Genomic DNA, 21,049 nt, shown 5'->3' on the forward strand with positions numbered 1-21,049 from the left:
TGGTGAAGCCTGGCAGATTGACTACATCACTCTACCTCGTTCTCGATCTGGTAAGCAGTATGTGCTGACTATGGTAGAGGCAAGCACTGGATGGCTGGAAACTTATCCAGTTCCTCATGCAACTGCACGTAACACCATTCTTGGCCTGGAGAGACAAATCCTGTGGAGACACGGAACTCCAGAGAGGATTGAGTCAGACAACAGAACTCATTTCAAGAACAATCTTGTAAAAAACTGGGCCAAAGAGCACGGCATCGAGTGGATATTCCACATTCCCTACTATGCACCAGCTGCAGGGAAGATCGAACGCTACAACGGTTTGCTGAAAACCACTCTCAAAGCCATGGGGGGTGGATCTTTGAAAAACTGGGAGAAACATTTAGCACAAGCAACCTGGTTGGTGAATAGTAGAGGTTCAGTGAATCGAGCTGGACCTGCCCAATCAGATTTGTTGCGAAAGGAAGAAGGTGATAGAGTTCCTGTTATCAGAGAAAAGAATCTGTTAGGCAAAACTGTTTGGGTATTTTCTCCTTCAGGAGAGGCCAAACCTGTCCGAGGGGTGGTTTCTGCTGAAGGTCCTGGTCACACCTATTGGGTGATGCAAGAAAATGGTGAAATTCAATGTATTCCACAAAGAAAATCTAACTTTGGCTGAGAGAGGTTAAATTCAGAGTGTTGCGCAGATACAGCATTGCGCCCAAGAGGAGAGCCCATGAGATTTACGGTGCACGAACCCTCAGAGCCCTGAGTCACCTGAGAGTCCCTGTTCCTTCCTTCGCTCCATCTGCGAGGAAACAAGCTGTTTGCTGTTTTTCCTGTGATTTGACTCTTTTGAATCATCTACATCTGAAATAGCCGGAATGGACTATGGTCTTTATTCACCTATTGTTGTAGATATTATTTTAGATTAGATAAATGATAGTAGCAGCCAATGGAATTGTTTAGAAGGGGTGGACTGTGATGGTTTGAAACTGTCTTTTTAATTTTTCCTTGCAAAGTTCAGAACAGAGAAAGTGAAAGAATGTAAATAAGTCACTATTGGGTGTAAGAAAGCAAAATAACGATTGTTCTAAACACTTCCATTGGATAGATAGAAATGTTTAAGAACTATTACCCAAAACAAAGTAGGCACTCGGCACATTCTGCGTTCGGCAGTGGGGGCAGTTGCTGGGCTGTCTGGCTGCTGTTTCTTCTTCTCTTCTGGCTGAAGATAACACACTGACCTTGGCAGCTAAGTTAACAACTTTCTGCTTAACTAACTCTGCTTCTCTGTCCAGGGGGGTCTGGGGGGGAAGCTCCTGGGAGAGGGAGGCCCCTTTGGGAGGGTCCCCTTGGGGGGAAGCAAAGGGAGATCGATTGTGCTTTTTCTGTTGATTGTATATATTTGTGAATGTTGTGAATTTTGTATATTTGTACATATTCATTGCATTTCATTGTAGATTTTAGACTCTGCTTGTAAATACAGCTTTTCATTTGCTTCCAGACTGGGCTAGCCTGGTTATTGTTGGTGGGGGGGGGAATTTCAGCTCACACCGACACAACAGGTCACACAAGAACACATCCAGATGGGTCTTGAATGTCTCCAGAGAAGGAGACTCCACAACCTCTCTGGGAAGCCTGTTCCAGTGTTCTGTGACCCTCACAGTGAAGAACTGCAGCACCTCCTGCGCTGCAGTTTATATCCATTGCCCCTTGTCCTATCATAGGCTGCAACTGAGAATTACCTTGGGTCTTTCAAGCAATTCTAATGCTATTAATGGAAGTATCATCAGCACTCTTTTTAGAAGTCTCTGAAAGGTGGGACAGTGAATTGTGGATTTTTGTAAAGGGTAGGTTCTTGAACAGCAGGAGAATAAGGTTTTGCAGTCTTCGAAGTGAACAGCTGGGGATACTGTAAGAAGTACAGAAAAGATTACAAATGTTACAAGGAAAGTCTCAGAAAAATGAGACTTTAGAGTTGCCCAGAAAAAAAATACGAGGAGGCATGGATATGAGACACATTGATTTCAGCTATAGTCTTGAATGAGTTCTTGCATTCCTCAGTTAATAATTAAGTCAAACTACTAAATATGTTAGGTAATTAGAAGTGGATGACAGCAGAAGACAGTTTAGCATGCTGCTCTGGGAAAGCCCGCTCTGGGAAAGCCCTCTCTGGGAACTGGAGCCTGAACACATTGAGGAGATTGGGAAAATAAGAGCAATATTCAGGTGTCCCAAAAGTGGAATAGATGTTTAATTTTAGATAATCTGATGTGAAATCACTAAACCCTAGCCAGTTGTGCAGATCCTGCTGCTGCAGAAATGATAGTTTTATATCTGCTAGTATGAAGTTGGATAATTTTCATAATTGTCTTAATACATTTATTAATGGTTATTCTCCAGTCAGAAGAGAGAGGTAGAAAGATACAAATATATACTTCAGAAAAACTGGAGCAAACATTTCAGCAGCCTTGATAAAGGAGAGGAGTAATGCTATCAGAAATGCTTGGGGAAGGGACAGAGGTCATCAGACCCATCAAAAATAAAAAATAATTCCCAGCTGGTGGTATCTAATTGTATCTTGAATGTCTTGAGTGACTTTGAAGGGCTGATGTGCACATTTAGGACTGTGTGTGCTTGTGTGTGGGGGAAATGGTTTCTGACCTCTGTTCTGAACGTGTTTACCTGTAACTTTAATTCATGCTCACTTGCCTTGTCATCTGTGTTGGCCTGAAATTAGTTTAGATTACCAGGACTCTGTAAGATTTTGTGTGATTCTGTCAAATCCTCTCCAATCGCCTGCTTGCTCAGACGCCACGATTCTATTTTAAGCCATTTCTTATATTTAAAGAGCAGCTGACTGTCTCTGATAAGACTTTGCTGAATATTCTGAAGTCTCAGTAACTCAGTTCTTTTCACCTGGGCAATTGCAATGCGTGCCCTCTGCTAGCTGCCACCCAGGCTGAGATCAGAGATCCCACAGAGACATCAACGGATGGATTTGCCATCTGTGTAGGTATTTTAAAGGAAGCCTATAATCCATTTCACACCAAGGAATTCATAAAAATTGGATGTTTGCCTTCTTTTCCATTCTGCTTGGTTGAGGATAAGTAATTGCTCCCATGAATAGATTAGCCATGAGCAGATTGATGTTTAAGTCAGTGCTTGGGACTCTCCCTGTTTGGTCAGGAATATAAACATGGCTATTGCAGTCACAGGATCACAGGATGGTAGGGGATGGAAGGGACCTCCAAAGATCATTGAGTGCAACCTGTCTGCCAGAGCAGGACCATAGAATCTAGCACAGGTTTCACAGGAATGCATCCAGATGGATCTTGAAAGACTCCAGAGAAGGAGTCTCCATAACCCCTCTGGGCAGCCTGTTCCAGTCCTGGGTGCATTCCTGACTGTCTTGCTGAATGAGTTAAAATATTTAGCTAAATTAGGAGTTGAACTGAGATTGTTAATGTGAGAACATGGCTAGCTTATTTCTTCAAGTTGCAGTCCAAATGAGAGGTGGTCTTTATTTGCCAGAAGAACAGGAAAAGTGCTCAGGCCCAGCATGAACTCAGAGTAGGCAATATTTTATTCTTCTCTTATCTCCAAAAACCCAGCTGGGGAGAATGCAGACCAGGGTCTAAGAAACGCAGAACTCAGGCTTCCTTGTTGTGCACCTCTTGGTTCTTCTGAAGTGCTAAATGTGCATCTTCACTGCAAAAAAAGAGAAGTAATTGGAAAAGCCTCTGGTCCAATCAGTTGTATTTGTCCTTTGATCAAGGCACAGCGAACCCTTATTTTTCTATACCATCAAGTTCTTTTTTCCCCTTTTCTTTACTGGTTAACCTTCAAATTCCATTTGTTTTGTAAAAGCTTGGCAGCACACAGTGTTATAGCACTGTGTATGTTCTAGGTGATCTTGCTCAGGGCAGGTGGTTGGACTAGATGGTCTCTCGAGGCAAGTGGAGTATTTTTTACAGGTTTGGATGAGAGGGAAGTAGAAATAAGTAAAAAAAAAAATTATCTTAAGAAAGCAGCACCAATCCACACAGAATCAAGATGTGGGATTTTTATACTGCTTAGCTTAACACACTGATATGTTACATTGGTTCTGAGTGGTAGTAGCTACCAATAATAGTCAGATATAAAACTACTGCTGTGTCTGAGTTCAAAGCAGAATTATTATTCTAAAGAAGCAGGAAATAGACTTAGGATATCATAGTCTTAGGGGAAACAGTGACAAAGAAAATGTTATAAGACTTGTTGTCTCTTGGATATTATCTAGAACACCAACAGAATAATAATCCTGCTTGGGGAGTAGAAATTAGATTCTGAGTGGATACCTTTGGAGAAATGGGTTCCAGTGTTTGGTTTCAATTATAATTATAAAGGCAAAAACGAGGATCCAAATACTGCGATTGCATAAACGGCTGAAGGCAGTGTAAATGCACCCTTTTTTACCAGTATAAAAGGAACCGAGGCTTGACAAGGCTGTATCTGGAATACTTGAGTGGTTTTTTTACCAGACTGTGAAATGAAGGAAGACTGGAAGGGATTTCTGCAGTTTTCATTAAGGGGGTTGAGTCTTTCTCCTGAGTTGGCTTACAATGACAGAACGAGCTAACTGAGCTCTAGGGAGGTACTTTGGTTGTGAGGAAACCAATCTGAAGTTTGAATGTTGAGGTGGATGTTGACCCTGAGAAAGTGTCCTTCTTAGAATCATAGAATCAACCAGGTTGGAAGAGACCTCCAAGATCATCCAGACCAACCTATCACCCAGCCCTAAGCAATCAACTAGACCATGGCACTAAGTGCCTCATCCAGTCTCCTCTTGAACGTCTCCAGGGTCGGTGACTCCACCACCTCCTTGAGCAGCACATTCCAATGGGCAATCACCCTCTCTGTGAAGAACTTCCTCCTAACATCCAGCCTAGACCTCCCCTGGCACAACTTGGTAACAGCTGTTAAATTCATAAAAAATGACCTCACAGCCCAATGTTTGATGGTCAGAATCATGAAGTTGGAGCGCACTGAAATGACCAAACCAGAGTTTTAAATTAGTAGATGCCTGACCTGCATATTTAAAAACAAATACACTCTCTCCAATGACAACAGATTCAGGATAGCCCTATGGAAATTTGCTTACTGTAGATGAAAACTCTACTTAGTGTAAACTGAAGTCTTCCAAAGAGTGTTGGTAATCTCTCAGTGTAGTAATGGCTTCCAACCTAAGCCATTCTATGAATATGAACAAAGCTCTGAATGTGGTGTTTGGATGTCCAAGTCATCTTTTTCTTAGCTGTCCTTAGAGGGTGGTAAGACAGTCTAGGATCAGTGAACTAGGACTTGAAGTTTGGGTTTTTTTTTTTTTTTATGAACAGACATAAATGGGAGAAACTCTTTTGGAACTCATATGCAACTTAGAATACCAGTAGCTAATCGTACATCTGAGTTTCTGGTTTCCCTCCTCCAGGAGAGAAAATCCAGGTATATACTGACTGTTTATATATCACAGGCAAATAGAAATTGACTTCGGGATATTAAGAGAGAAAAAAACCCACCAGGAATACACCAATGAGTGCGAAAACCCCTCCTGTTGTTGAATTCTGCAAGGTGTTTAGTTATTCTTCACAGTACTTCCAGTGGAGTGCCTTGAAAAAGAGAAAGACTTCAGCAGAGAGAGATTTTGACACATCTTTAAGAAACTGAAAATCAGGAAGGAAGAACTTCAGCCAGTTGTGCCTTTAAAGAAAGAGGGAAAGTTCATCATGTTTGTAGAAATGACTTTGTATGGAATAAAAGAAACTGTTCACAAAGAAGCTACTCAGAGTTTGTGTCAAGGGAAAAGGAGAGATTAATAAACATTCTCCTCTACAAAACATGATGCATGGATTAATTATAAAGTGTAGAAACAATCCAGCTGGGTTTTGATGACAGAATTACAAGGCAGAGCATGGAGACTGTTTTGACTACCAGGATAGTTTTGTGTTCTAATGCAACATCTTATTTTTGCTCTTCTAAAAGCATGCTTGATTATGTATCATAAGAGAATCGTGAAGGATTTATTTATTTATTTATTTATTTATTTATTTATTTATTTATTCTTCTAGTGCATTTTATTATCATTTTGCTGTAAGTTAGTGCTGCATTTCTTGGCAATTTTAGGGATAAGGTGGCATCTTATCCTGTGTGGGTTCGGGAAAAGGCTAATGTGATGACTGAATGCTTTGAAATTGTCTTTTCTCCTAACTAAAACTAGTCATAGAAATACATTTTTTTTGAACAAAATGGTTTTACAAGAGAAGACTGGATGAGGCACTTAGTGCCATGGTCCAGTTGATTGGATAGAGCTGGGGGATAAGTTGAACTGGATGATTTTGGAGGTCTCTTCCAACCTGGTTGATTCTATGATTCTAACTGAGAATGAATTGATGGAGGCATGCAAAAAAAGAAAACGTGCATCAGATGGATGTAGAGAGAGAATTCCTGGACTGTAGCATGCCAGAGTTTGTCAGAGTAATAATGTCAGTGTAAATATTAAATCTGAATAGCTGTGGAAAAAAAAAAACAACCTAAATATTTTAATACCAGGTCGCATGTTCCTTGTGTTTCAGGCCATAACTTCTGTGCAGAGGGACACAAATGTGGTGAAAACTCAGAGTGCAAAAACTGGAACACAAAAGCTACTTGTGAATGCAAGAATGGTTATCTCTCTGTCCAAGGGGACTCTGCGTATTGTGAAGGTAAACAAAAGATTCAAACCCCTTAAGCTAGTCTGAAACACAGCATTGCAAACCAGGCCAACGAATGAAATCCATTGCTCAGTGGACTTTCATGATGGTGAATGTCACAGGGACCCCTTTTGTGTTCATAAATATGGACTAAAGTTTACAAGTGGTGTTGGACTGCTCAGCTCCCTTATCTGTGGGCAGACTTCACTGATGCACTTGCACCTTGGCACGCCTTGGTCGTGCTGTCGTTACTATTTGGATAACAGGTTTTTTTTTTTTTCAGACAATAGCAGCTCCCTTCTAAAATGTTTTTGTGCAGAGAAACATTTTTGTAAGATGTATTTGTGTAGGCAGTGGAAATCTGCAGGCATTTGTGAGAAAGGTAAGTGTGAAGGTGTGCTGAGGCTTGAATATAGAAATGATGACCTACAGACCTTCCTGAAGTACTTCTCTGGGCCAAGTACTTTACTGGAAATGCTTTTCCTGTGATATAGAAGAGAACTATTTCTTAGAATAGTGCAACTGAGGTACTTCTGTTGATGTATGGTTCCATCACACGAACAAATACTGTAGGGCATTATTCTCCTTTTTATTTCTCAGTGTTTTCTAGAGCTTGCTGTTCTTCATTGCTGTGATGTGCTTATTAAAACCTAAACTGAAGAATTAACATATGCCACAGTCCTTCCTGCCTTTGCATTGTGCAATTTTATTTATTTGTTATTTTTTTTAATAATGCCCTTGTGTGTCAGACTGCAATATTTAATCTTTTGGCCATTATAGGCAGGTTTTGATTCGTTTTTCCACTATTACTGGTGATGGAAGGGAGATGGTGTTTTTGACAAGCTGTTAAAATACACTGTAAAAATTGGAAGACAGGATGAAAGAATAAAAAAAGGACATGCATGGGCTGGGCTCAACCAATCCTGCTTTCATAAAAAGACTTTTTAGTGTATGTAAGTGAACAGGGCTGCTTTAAATAGCACTTTATGAAGCTGTTCAGTAAATTGCAACCATAAATCTTAGGGTATTTAGTTAGTTCTCTGCAAACAAAATTTTAAGTGATCTTGTAGATGTACTTTCAGTGACTGGGAAAATAGATTGCCCTTTTCTTCTTCAAGATAGGCAGCAGATATAAAGCATATAGAGGACCCTGCTTTGTGCAAAAAAGTGTGAGAAGAGCTGCCCTATAGGCACTGCAAGGGCTACTCAGAAAACAGAAGACAGCAAGAAGGCTCTTTATGAGCTGTGATGATACAGAATCAATATTTGTTCTTTATTGCTGGTTTAAATTAAATCAGTGCTTGGTGGTTTTATTTACCTAGGAGTGGACTCTTCCTTTTTTCCTGTATGGAAAAAAATGTAAATGACTGAAATAACTTTGGATGTTCGTAGTGCTGTAGTGGTGGAGGAAAACCAGGAGCTTTTGGAAGAAATTAGTGAGAATTACAACATATCTGGTCTGCATAGTGTTAACATTTAGAAGGGAAATCAAATCCCTGACTTCTGTGCCTGTGGGTGAATCGTGAGGCGACAGAACAAACACAGCTGCTTTTGCTGCTGAGACCACGGGATAGATGACAGGCACTTTTTGCATGTTATGAAACAATAAATTGGCTAGAGAGAGAGCAGCTTTTAGGACATAACATAGAGAAGAAAAGGACCTTTAGCAAGGGGAGCTCCAGACTGACAGTCGCTTAGCCCTGTGAAGAGCTTCCTTTCACTCCTCAAAAAGGCTCGCTGCAAAATCTCCTTGTATGCTGCTCTAGCCTCATTTCTCTCATCTGTATGTTTAATCTGCTGAGTAGAATCTCTCCATAGCTGTCTGTCTTATGTTCTCTCTAATGCATGGTGAAGCTGTGGTTTGAATAAATCAAAGTCAATAAGGCAAAGGCATGTAGCTGAAGGTAAGATTTGTCAGGATGTTTGCGTAGTATAATGGAATTTTGGGGGGTGACTTTTGGATTTCTGTGTAAGAACTAAATGCACAAAACAAACAACAAGTTGCAAACATACAAACCACTTGTGGAAGCAAGGCAGATACTATTCATGCCTGTACTTCTGAATTTGTCTTCATTGTTCCTAAGCCTTTGAGTTTCCAAGACATTTAAGGTTACTGTTGCCTTTGAGGTGGTGAAATTAAACTATTCCATACTTGTGCTGTACTGGCATGTCAGATGAGTGCTCCAGATGATTAACTTGGATTTTTCTGGATTTTTTCAGTTCTTCCAGTTCATCTGAAGTTCTTGTGCATGTGAATTCTAATGTGTGGTATTATTTTGCCTTATCTGTGTTTTCACTATTATTTCTGCCTACTCTTATTCATGGAGTTTTATCGTGCTGGAACTTATGGCATCATTTTGATCATGTGAGATCTCTGAAGAAGTCTGCTTTGCCCTTTAAAATCAATTTGTGTCTTTGTAAATTAATGTTCCAGGTTCACATTGCAGTATGATAGGAAAAAAAAAAAAAACAAACCATGGAATGAGATGATCTTTAAGGTCCCTTTCAACCTAAACCATTCTGTTACTCTATGAGTTTCTGCTGTGTATTTCACAGCAAAGAGCAAAAGCAGGACCCCTTTTCCCTGACAAATTTCAGTTCTATGGTCTTTATTACCTTCTAAGCTTGAAACATTAGCAGCCCATTTCCACTGCAAGGTTGTTACATGGGTGTAAAAGTGATTATTACATAATTGCTATGGAGCTCTGTTTCATTGTGAGAGACATTTATGTCTGAAGTGGGATGCATCTCCCAGTTAGGATAAGTGCATGCCTCTTCTCACTGACAGGACTGCATGAGGCAAGAAAATAAGTATTAACCTTCTGTCCTTCATGCACAGCTATTTATGCTCTCAAGAACCACCTAGTAAAAGCGAGGCAGTATCATACCACAAGATGTCTTGTCATAGAATGGCTTAGGTTGGAAGGGACCTCAGAGATCTCCTACTTCAACCTCCCCACCATCGGCAGGGACACCTCTCAACTAGACTTGAGGTTGCTCCAGGTCTCACCAGTGTCACCAGAGAATGTAAGGAAGGATCCATTGACTCCAGTGGGCTTAGAAGAGTGATGTTCTGATTGTATGACTATATTGTAAGGTGTGCTTTCCCTATAGACCTAAGTAGGATAACACTTGGTCTCCAGGATGTCTTCCAGCTATTGATCTAAAGAGTGACAAGCTGTGTGAGTTTGAGTTTGTCTCTTAGGAGCAGATAACAACATAAATCCATTTTACAAGAGTATAAAACCCAAACCCAGCTCCTCTGGCAGAAGCAGCTCATGAGGCAGTGGTTAGGACATGATGTCCCAGGTGAGTCTGTCCTGCCCTTAGAGAAGTGGCTGAAGGTTCTGAGCCCAAATACAGCACTGAGAATTCCTCATATTGACTTACCTCTTTTTTTTTTTTTTTTCTCCTCCTTTCCTGGTAAAGTTGCATGGATTAATAGTGACAGGAGAAGATATGTGAAGAATATATTTCTGTGAGATTAATTCAGGCATGAATTGCCCTGACCCTCAAGGTCACCTTAGTGCTGTTACTTCAGCTTAAAGAGTTAATGAATTAAATGCCTTAATATTTGAGAAAACTCATCCCATTTTTTTGCCCTGATAGAATGCTGTAGAACCACTTGTGATTTCCAGTCTGCTGGTAATTTGCTGAGTTTCCACAGCTGATGTTTTTCTTGCTGTGTAAAATAAGTTCTGTTTTGTTGATTTCTCCCCCTCCCCCTTCCTCCTCTGCAGTGATTTCATCGCAGCTGTTCTAATTTCAGTGCATTGTGGCTTGGGACTTGACATGAACATTCTGTGGTACCCATATAAACTTTCTGTGTGGCAGTGATGTATGACTGAGGTTTTGGGTTATGTCCACTGACTTGACTTTTGGGTCAGCTTTTAATGATAGTCCTTCTGTTTATTGTACTCTCAAAAAAACCCCAAAAAACCCTGCTTCACAAGATATTCTTATTTCCTGCAGTTTCTATTCACTGGATACTGTAAGAAAGTTCTGTTCTGTGCTTCATACCTGTACACCCATGCTTAACTCTACCTTGTATGTACATACTTCATAAAATCACCTGAAGTTAAGAAAATGGGACAAATTCTGATAACAAATGACTGTGTGCATTGCAACTGCACTGACTTTTTTTTTTTTTCTTGCATTGAAACTGTAGCAAAATGACAGAAGAATCACAGAATCACAGACTGTTAGGGGCTGGAAGGGGCCTCATCCAGTCCAACTCCCCTGCCAGAGCAGGATCACCTATACCAGATCACACTGGAACACATCCAGATGGGTCTTGAACATCTCCAGAGAGGGAGACTCCACAACACCCCTGGGCAATCTGTTCCAGTGTTCTGTCATCTTCACAGTGAAAACATTTTTCCTCATGTTTCCATGGAACTTCCTATGCCTCAGCATTCACCTATTGCTCCTTGTGCTGTCATTGGGCATCACTGAGCAGAGCCTGGCTCCAGCCTCTGGGCACTCACCCTGCACATCTTTATAAACATGAATGAGGTCATCCCTCAGTCTCCTCCTCTCCAAGCTACAGAGCCCCACCTCCCTTAGTCTCTCCTCATAAGGAAGATGTTCCACTCCCTTAATCATCATTGTGGCTCTGTGCTGGACTCTCTCTAGTACCTCCCTGTCCCTCTTGAACTGAGGCAATGTAGAAATCTCAGAGTCAAGATCATCATCTCTCACCCAAAGTCTGCCTCAGTGGCAGTGTTTCAGTTGGATCCAAGTCCTCACAAGGAGGCTTTAAAAAACCACCCCACCTCACCACAACAAAACCCCCCAGGCAAACAAAACCATCCCCCACCCAATCCCCTTTTAATCAATATGTGGCTTAATGCCAGGTTGGTATTTTAGACGTTCAGTTTCTTTGCAAGACAGTTGTTAACCTGCTTTTTAGGACTTCAGGCAGCTGAGAGTGTCAGTTGTAGGCTTCCACTGATGTGTGTCATCCTCTTTACCAGGGACTCTTCTCTTGGTGGTGCAATGCAAATAATGCACTTGTCCTGCCTACTTAAATATTAATCTCAACCATTGCTTGAACTCAAATTCATCTTTCATTATGTGATCAGGAACTTGTCAGTCAGTCTCCTGCATTTGTGGGCTTATGGGCTTCAACAATGAGACTGCAGTTTCCTTCTGCTATGAGCTACTAGTGGAGGACATGGAGTTAAAAACAAAGTAGACCTTCCCCTGCCAAGGAAATGCATAGGTTCATAGGTAGTGATAAGCTGATTGCTAGTGGACAGAAGGTTTTCAAACAGAATGTTAGATTCTTATACAAAGAAGGTTCAGGAATGTGTTGGAAAATTATTTTGCTGCCATATATGGCTCTAGATAAATTAGTTGTGTTACCAAAAGTGCTTTTATATATACACACCAGTGAATCAGTCTAAATTCATATTCCAACTGCCAAATTCTGGAAAGTGAAATTCTTCACCATCCCCTGGAGTAACTTTAGTTCTTTTGGTGTAATGTCATGCTGAGATTTATATGAAAATAAATTGTAATTTCTAATGAGATAACCATATGTTTTGGAGTTGTTGTAATAAAGTGTCATAAATAATTATGACTCCTAAGAAATCCAGCCTTGCAACTGTCAGTTCTGACATCAGTAACTTGCATTTGAATAGATTACAATCATTGCTGTTAAAGAAAGAAAATATCTCCTCATTCCTTGGCAACTAAAAATGGCAACAAAAATCCTGCTCTGAGGCTGTTAAGATTTTTGTTCACGTGAAGATTCAACAAATGCTCTTCTGAATTACACTGGGTAGAATTTAGTATCTCATATATAAAGCTTTGCTTTTTACCTTTTCATATTTGTCAAGGACAGGCTGATCATTTCTGATAAAGGATCAAGCAATACTGGTCCAGTTCACTGTCTGCCTTTTAAGCACTTTACTGGCATTCCAATCTTTATTCCATTAAGCCTCCCAGATCTCTGGGTATGCCCACATTGCAGAATTGGGGACAGGGGTACATTCACATGTCTCTGAATTTGTGGAGTGGGGCTGAGTGGGAGCAGAGCTGGAACAAACTGCTTCTCTTGAGGACAGCCTCTCCAGGAGGTGGCCTGAAGTTTGGGTGCCTCAAGCTTCAGTTTCTCAGCCTTTGTTTCAAACTACTTCTTAAAAATAGAATTTTGTCTTATTTTCAGATGGGTTAATGAGAAGTCCAGTGACATGTTGTTAGCTACTAATTGCAGCAGAATCTGACTTAAAAGCTGACCAGTAGGTGAGAAAAAAAAAAATAAATTGGTTGTGCCTTCCTGCTGGGTCAGTATCATTATCTTTACAGTGTAATGACCCTTAGAGCAAATTGTCCCCATTGCATGTTCCAGCACTGGAAGGGGGAGAAATCTGTACAAGAAGTGGTGACATGATGTGTATCTACTAACCTTTGTGAGCAAAAAGAGCTCTGCTGGTCTTTACCCATTCAGCCCCTGCATTGATCCTGATACTGCCAAAATCCTTTCTTCAAACTGTGACACAGCATAGCCCTTGTTACATTTCTACTGACATCAGTGAAGAAGAGAAAAATTGGGAAGAGTTTTTAAGTGCATTTTAGACCAGGTAAATATTTGCACCAAACATTGTCCAGGGAGGTGGTTGAGGCCCATCCCTGGAGGTGTTTCAGGCCAGGCTGGATGAGGCTCTGGCCAGCCTGATCTAGTGTGAAGTGTCCCTGCCTATGGCAAGGGGGGTTGGAACTGGACGATCCTTGTGGTCCCTTCCAACCCTGACTGATTCTATGATGTGGCAGCAAAGCAAATTTAAAAAAACCTGAGTTGTTCCTGCAGTGATGATCAGAACTTTGCTTGTGGTTGAGCTGGACTGTAAAATGCTGAGAAATATTTGTAACAAGGACGTTTTGCTTGGGAAGCCACTTAGCAGCACTTCTGTACAGGGTGCTAAAAATCGTGTGCTTAGCTCTTCAAACCCACAGCTTGAGCTTTTGCCTTTGGTTTTAAATCTGGTGCTGACTAGAAGCATTGAGAAAACCATGTCCATGTGTGTGCATATATGCAAAATGGTGTTTTCCTGTTGCAGACCAAACACCTTTGTTACTCAGCTTCTGACAAAATAGCAACTCTCTAAAGGACCTGTGAAGTTCAAAAGCAGGTTGGAATAGAAAACCATCAGAGGTAGCATCCAGCCTAATTTTTTTTTTTGGTGATCTCTGCACTGTGTTTTGCATTGAGAGGATGGGAGGAATATTAGATGCTGCTGACTCTCTGTTGTTACCTTTTTGCTGTACTTGGGAATGTGGAATTTTGCATAGTTGGAAGCCTTGAAACGAGGCAAAGATCATCTCTTTTTAAGAGCTTGGTGCTTGTAGGCATTTTTCAGCTACTTGAAAGAAACTTGATGTGCAGTTTTGAAGCTCAAGCTCTCTCTCCATTGCTCTTAAAGAATGGCTTTGGGAGTGTGGAGTCCTTTGTCAAAATGGGAGTTCTCACAGCCAGTTTATAGATAACCTATTGGATTGGGCTTGACTGCAACCATGTGAAAATGCTTGTTGTAAATCATGTCATCTAACTGCCCCAAGCTCTGTGCTGGCAATATACTGGTACAACAAGAGATCCAATTTGGAGGCTGTCTAGATGTAACTATAAGGTTGTCATGGGAGGGAAGGATGTGCATTTGTCCTACAGCAAGATCTATTACAGATGAAAATGAACACCTCCCATCCCCAATTCACTAGAGGATGTGTGTGAAGGACTTAAAGGACTCTGATCTCAGTCTGCAGTGCAGTGAGTCCTGAAGTAAAGGATGCAATGAAGAAAATAATTTTGTTCAGACTTGTATGTAATTGTTAGGCATGTTGGGGAAAAATAACATTGAACTCCTGAGGAGCTGTTTGCAGTGCTGTAGTGTGTCAAGGAGATGTTTTAAAATATATTTTAAAAGACTTTTAAGCAGTTGCAGTTGCCATAAAGCTGGTAGGGACCCTACAGGACACAGTGGCCCTGTGCCTGGCCATGGAGCCACAGCACCACATCTTGGGAGAAGGTAAGAGAGATGAATGTTGCTGCAAAGGTTGTGAAAGTGAAAGGCTGGAGCTTGGCGGGAGTCAGGAAACTTAGGATGCTCAAGGTCTGTAATACAGGTCACAAACACAGAAGTGTTTGGTGCTACCTAGTAGATGTTTTGGGTTGAGAAGTTGTGTGATTGAAATTACAGGGTGCTTTGCAGTATGTAAAGTTAGTTGCAAAAGAAAAGGGGGGGGGGAAATGGCAACAAACTAATAAAATCATCCCCTTCTCCCCACAACTGTTGATTTTGTTTTTCCTGGAAACTACTGAATGAAATTAAGTTTCTGTTCTTCAGTTAAAAAAAAACAAACCTCCCAACAACTATATGGAAAAAATAATCTGGTTTCTTATAACAATATTTATTTTTTAAGTATTTTTAATAGAAAATGTGATTTTTCTCCCCCCTTGGTAATAGCATAACTGGGGGCTGTTGCAGTAAATATTATGTATTACCTTTTTTGCTTATGTGAATATATTCAGTTTCCAGTAGATGGAAAACCAAAATTGGTTCTAAAAGTACAAGAGTCCTTGACAAATGTCAGTTTATGCTGGCATTTATTTCCTGCAATAATTAGTGAGTGTCTGACTATTGTGGTTCTGGGGACTCAAACCTAACATGCATATGAGAAACAAAGCACAAAAGTGAAGAAATAACCAGAAAAGGCATCATTGTTAACCTAGGCCTTTGCTGTCTATGGTTAACTCTCTGCTTTCCTTTTTAGGATTTCAGCATGCATCTTTTCCATCCTTTCCCAGCATTTCTCCTTGTGGCTTTAGCTGGCATTAATTTGGAATTGAGTTGTGCACTGATTGTTGAGGATGTGCCTGCATTAAGTGCAATCTGTCCTGAATTTATTAAGAGGCATTGAGACCTGACATTTTCCAGATGTAATAGGTTTACACAGGCATATGTGTTTCTGCTCACAACTGAAATTGGGACTATTTGCTTTATAGGCTTATATTAAGTTTTATTTTCAAGTAATAAATCAGTTCCCTGGTTTTTGGTTCTTTTTTGTTTTTCTCAGTGCAGTTCACTTATGGAAACACAGTTATAAATTCAGTTAAGAAAAAGAGCAGCATCTTAGTTTCTATCTGTATGAGGCATGAGGAACTATAATTCAACTGCAACTAAAAATGAGACTGTTTTTTTCCAGTTGCCCTGTCTTGGTATGAAAAGGAAGCTTTGCCTGGGTCCTCAATGGATGTAGGATTTGTCTGTTGCCTGGTATATATCTGGGCAGGTTTCTCTGGTTTGGTTTGCTCTCTGGAAGCTGGGATAATAATGTTAACAAAATCCTTTGTGGTCTTGTTGGAGTATTGTAAGGTTTACTGGATGAAGGCAATTGATAATGGCCAGCACAATAATACCACAAAATAGACTTAAGTTACTGTAGAAAAGTAAACAAACTACTTATAGAGGAAGAAATAAATTTTCTTACTTTTTTTTTTTTCTTGCTCTTCATTTTTATTTGGTAAATGCTATTGACAGCTGAGGAAAGGCATTCTGTAAAATATCCCTGCACATATTTAGTTTTTAGAATGATAATTCGTCTCCATCTGTGAGATTTCTGACAGACCAATCAATTTCATTTAGGTAGGGAGCTGCCTCTGACAAAGATGTTAAAAGGGGCATTTTTTTTTCCTGAGCCTTTGTTACCGTTTGAAGGGGGAAATTTAACCTAGAATCTGACTGCAAAGACTGAAAGTAAAATTATTGCCATTGGAAAAGAAAAATAATGATAAGGTCTATATAATTCATTGGCTTGCTAATGGGGATATAGAGTAGAGATATAAACAGTTCTTCTGTTTTGTTCTTCTGTCACTTCTGCTTGCAACTTCTCTTTCTCTCCCTGGGTATCTCTGTTTTGACTACTGTGTGAGGTAAAAGGAAGGAGGGAGGGAGTTGGGGAGGAGGTGAATGGTCCAGTCCCTCTGGATTCATCCAGGAGGGTCTGAGGAGTTTCTGTGTGGTTTAGAAAAGTGCAAATCTCCCTAGCTCCCTCTCTCCCTAGCTCCCTCTCTCCCTAGCTCCCTCTCTCCCTAGCTCCCTCTCTCCCTAGCTCCCTCTCTCCCTAGCTCCCTCTCTCCCTAGCTCCCTCCCTCCCTCCCTCCCTCCCTCCCTCCCTCTCTCCCTCCCTCTCTCCCTCCCTCTCTCCCTCCCCCCCTGTCCCTCCCCCCGTCCCTCCCCCCCGTCCCTCCCCCCCGTCCCTCTCCCTCGCTCCCTCTCCCTCGCTCCCTCCCTCTCCCTCCCTCTCTCCTCCCTCTCTCCCTCCCTCCCTCCCTCTCTCCCTCCCTCTCTCCCTCCCTCTCATATTGTATATTTTAGACATATCCATTGCATTTCGTATTTGTTTTAGATTTTAGTTTGCTTGTAAATACAGCTTCATTTGCTTCCATCCCAAACTGAGCTGGTCTGAGCAATTGATTTTTGGGGGTAATTTCTCCAAATTAGTTGGGGGGTAACTTCAACCCACCACAGACATCTGCTTCTATTTCATTATCTGCTTCTTTGTACCTGAATGTTTTTGGAGGCTGGAAAAAAGAATTTTAAAGAGTTAGAAAGAGTCTTTGATTCAACTAGCTGAAAGCAGTACAGAAGTCTGTACAGCATCTCTATCTGATATTGATGGTAGTTTCCTATTGATTTGCTGACTTTTACAGTATTTTTAGTATTCAATTTTCTTTTTTTTCCCCTGTCTGTTCTTCATATCTGAAGGGTAAATTTCAAAATAACCTTTGAGTGACCTAGAATTTTTTTTTCACTCAAAACTTTCACAAAGTTCTTCTGAGAACTTTTAAGTTCTTTCTTTCATTTCTAGATTAAACATCTCAGTTTTGCTTTTTACTATTGGTAGTTTCAGATTAATTACATTTTATTAAACTTTAAAAAATTTTATTACACTTTAAAAAAAAACTTATTACTTTTTTTTTTTTTTTAATTTTACTGGTTCTGTGGAAGATGTTGCTGTGGTTATACCTTGTCCTGAAGAGCCTCACTGAAGCTGTGTGTGCCTCATACCAGTTGTTCCTGCAGGGATCACTGTGTTTCAGTAGTAGAAAATTATTTTTCTCCCTTCTTAAAGGCTTAATAAAGTGCTTGAAAATGGTTAGGATGAAATTGGCAGTGCTGACTCCTTTCTCTCTCTCATCTTCCTTAGGATTGTTTACTTCCCATCTTCATTTTTGTTGTTTTGTTTCCCTAATTCTTCTGACTCATATTTTCCCTTCAAGCTTTCACCAGAGGATATGTCTGTACCTATTGGTAGCTATTAGTGCTGAGATAATTACACGAACACACAGTAGTCAGCCCAGAGACATGATGTGCTTCAGAAGGAGAGAAGATCTAATCTGCAAAGAGTTTGCACTGAAAAATTACTGCCTCAGGGCTTGCTCTAGGCATAAGCAAAGCAGGTGTCTTCTTGGGGTGGCAGGTCTCCATCATAGCAGGTTGGCCATGTGCTTGCTCTCTGCTTTCCATGTGTTGCAGCCCAAGACACAGGACTTAGTGATGCTCCTTCTGCTGCTGCCCAAGGGAGAGATTATAAAGTAGGGGTCTGTCCCCATAGTGATGTTCAAGAAGCTGCTCTTGCCATTGCCTCTTTTTCTCAGGGCTAGATCACTCAGATCTTTTATTTCTTTGTTTTCCAGTCCCCCATCCAATAAGGCAGTAAAATTCAGTTTTGTGTAGAGCTGACTCAGCACCTCACGCTGGCGTGGCTGTGCTGTTATTTGTCTTATGTGGGATGCCATGGCAGCCTGAAATTGTTGCTGTTGCTTTCCTGTTTGCAGGAATAGGAACAATCCTGATTATTTTCTCTCCATGAAGCTATCTCTTCCTTAACACTAGCATTTGGGCATTGTTTTCCATTGTGAGTTTCTTAGGCAAAAAGAATTTTGCAGTACTTTGCAGTGGGCTTGTGTTGTAACTTAACGGGCAAAATGGAAAATTAGGCAAGCATATGGGAGTATTAAGATCATTGCTAGCTATTAGAGTCTGTGTAGCCAACAGTTAGACTGATTCAGACTCTAGTCTTAGAGATGCCAGGTTCATGCATGTGAATTACTTTTCACTTCAGCTCTCTGCTTCACTGCAATTACAATGTCTGTTTAAAAAAACCACTATGGTGGAAATGAAAAGTTTCCTCTGCATACTTAGGCACAGGTGACAGCAACCTTTGAGGGTTAGGCCTTCTACTGTGTTCGGGCTTGCTTTAACCTGTGGTGACTTTATTTGCATTTTGGCTCTTAGTCCAGCCCTCTGAATTGGTGCTGTCATGAAAAGGTCAGCAGCAACCTGTGAAAGAACACAAAGCACAATCTGCAGCCTTTCTTTTCTATGGCAATCCATTCAGAGCCTGGCACTGCCACCCTGTGTGGTTTTTCATCTAGTAATTTCTTTTCTGTACAAACAGTAATATCAAATTTGGCTAAAACATGACCCTCCTCTGTGGCTGGTAGGGCAGTTGATGCTTGACAACCCAACAGCTGCTGTGCACCAACACAGCTTTTAGTAATCAGCACCTTGCTGGTTTTGCTGTCAGTGCTATTCTAAGTACCAGGCTACAAAACATTGGTTCTTACAAAGACTCCCAGCTTTAGCCACATGCTGTTGTGGTTGCCAGGAGGTTTGTGTGGTGGGTGCACAAAGAAAGCAACAACAGCCTGCATGCTAACAGGTTCTGTCAGTTGTTTCTTGCCTAGTATTGGCATTATTGGATATTCATTAATGGGCAGCAGATGATGAATGTGGAGGCGGACAGAACCATCCTCTCTCATTAAGCATTTGGAAACAAATGAATTTCAGTTTCAGGTGAGTAGAATTCTTTCAGGGTTGGGGTTTTTTTTGTTTGTTTGTTTGGGTTTTTTTCTTAGTTAACACAATATAAATATCTGGAGCTCAGTTACATCTGTTTTGCAATTCACATAAATCTTGAAATGCACTAATGAGGAACATGGGAAAGAGAACCATGTCTTGGACTGCATGGGAATCTAATCAATATGAATTCCCCTGAGCTCTATCTGTTTTGTGCTAGGGTCCCATTGATTTTGCAAACACATTACTGTTAGCCATAATATCCTTTGAATACAAACCTTTCCCTGGTAGTTTCTCCTGTATTTTAATTAATTCTAAAGCCACCAACTTGAGAACTCAAGCAGAGACATTCTTCCTTAATCTGACCCCTGTGAAATGAGTAAGCATATTCAATTCTCAAGAACTGGTGATGCTGAGAAAACCTGAGACAGACAGAAAAAAAAAAAATCAGAAATCTTCAGGGAAAAGTAACCACTTTGTGGTAGAGATTTTTCTTGATTTTATCTTGTGTGAGTTTCTGTTATAGTTGATAACTCCCAGTCCTTCAAAAGACAAACTTGAAGGAGCCTGAGATGGTCTTTGTGACACTGGAGAGTTGGGATGTGGGCCTGAGACCCTCAGGATACAGGAGGCATGAGCTATCCCTTCTCAATTCAATTAGTTGGAAAAAAAAAAAAAAAGTTTGAATCTAGAACCTGGTTGATTGGTACAATCTCTTTGACCTAAGTCTTGGAAAAGATTATTACTGAAGAGGTGATACTGATTTTTTTTGGTTTTGGTTGTGACATAAAAATAAGTATCTGACAAGTAGCGTAAAAGCTGTACTGCTATTCCTTGACATATTTGTATAGCAGTAGGAGGTATTTTGGCCTGGAGGTAGAAAGGCTGTCTCATCTGTTAAAGTGTTTGGAGCTACAGGGAATAAACTGAGTGAGGGCTTTCTGAATTGCTGCAGCAGCAGCTGCTGTTTTGTGATGTTCCTGATCGGGGGTGCGTTGAAAGCCTGGGGGAATATCGTCTGGATGTATGGTGGTTGTATGTCTTCTCATAGGTCAGTTTTATGTGGAGGGGTGTATTAGACTGTTGCTTGGCTATTCAGAGGGAAAATTACCCCTTGAGAAAATGGAAAACAGGTTTTTGTTGCAGTTGTTTAACCAACAGCAGGACTGAGCTGCTGTGTAGTGCTTGGCTGAATTAGAGGAATAATGTGATGTTATGATAGGTGTAGAGACAGGAAATAGCTTCTATATATGAATGTAATTATATATAATTAATTTAACCTGAATCAGTGTGCTTGTGGTGTGCCCCTGTAGTTTCAGTGTTTTGGTTTTTGCTAGTTTTAGGTTAGCTTTTCTTAAGAGAAGCCATTGCAGTTTTAGCATAACCATAGGATCACCACTCTCAGTGTTTAACCATTGGAGTTGGCTTGGATGGCATGTGAATAATGAGCTGTAAGCATGAGGATGAATGCTCGTGTGT

At 40.7% G+C, this 21,049-nt stretch overlaps 1 protein-coding gene across 2 annotated transcripts in view; it reads left to right on the plus strand.

Moving 5' to 3' along the window:
- Positions 1-21,049, plus strand: part of NELL1 (neural EGFL like 1) — a 310,625-nt gene that overhangs the window by 98,997 nt on the left and 190,579 nt on the right. For both annotated transcript variants that reach the window (XM_054390328.1, XM_054390329.1), the window contains exon 12: positions 6,591-6,719. In XM_054390328.1, coding sequence (XP_054246303.1) covers positions 6,591-6,719 — 129 coding nt within the window. The remainder of the gene's footprint in view (positions 1-6,590; positions 6,720-21,049) is intronic.

The sequence above is a fragment of the Indicator indicator genome, chromosome 21, assembly GCF_027791375.1.
Source record: "Indicator indicator isolate 239-I01 chromosome 21, UM_Iind_1.1, whole genome shotgun sequence".
Lineage (NCBI taxonomy): Eukaryota > Metazoa > Chordata > Aves > Piciformes > Indicatoridae > Indicator > Indicator indicator.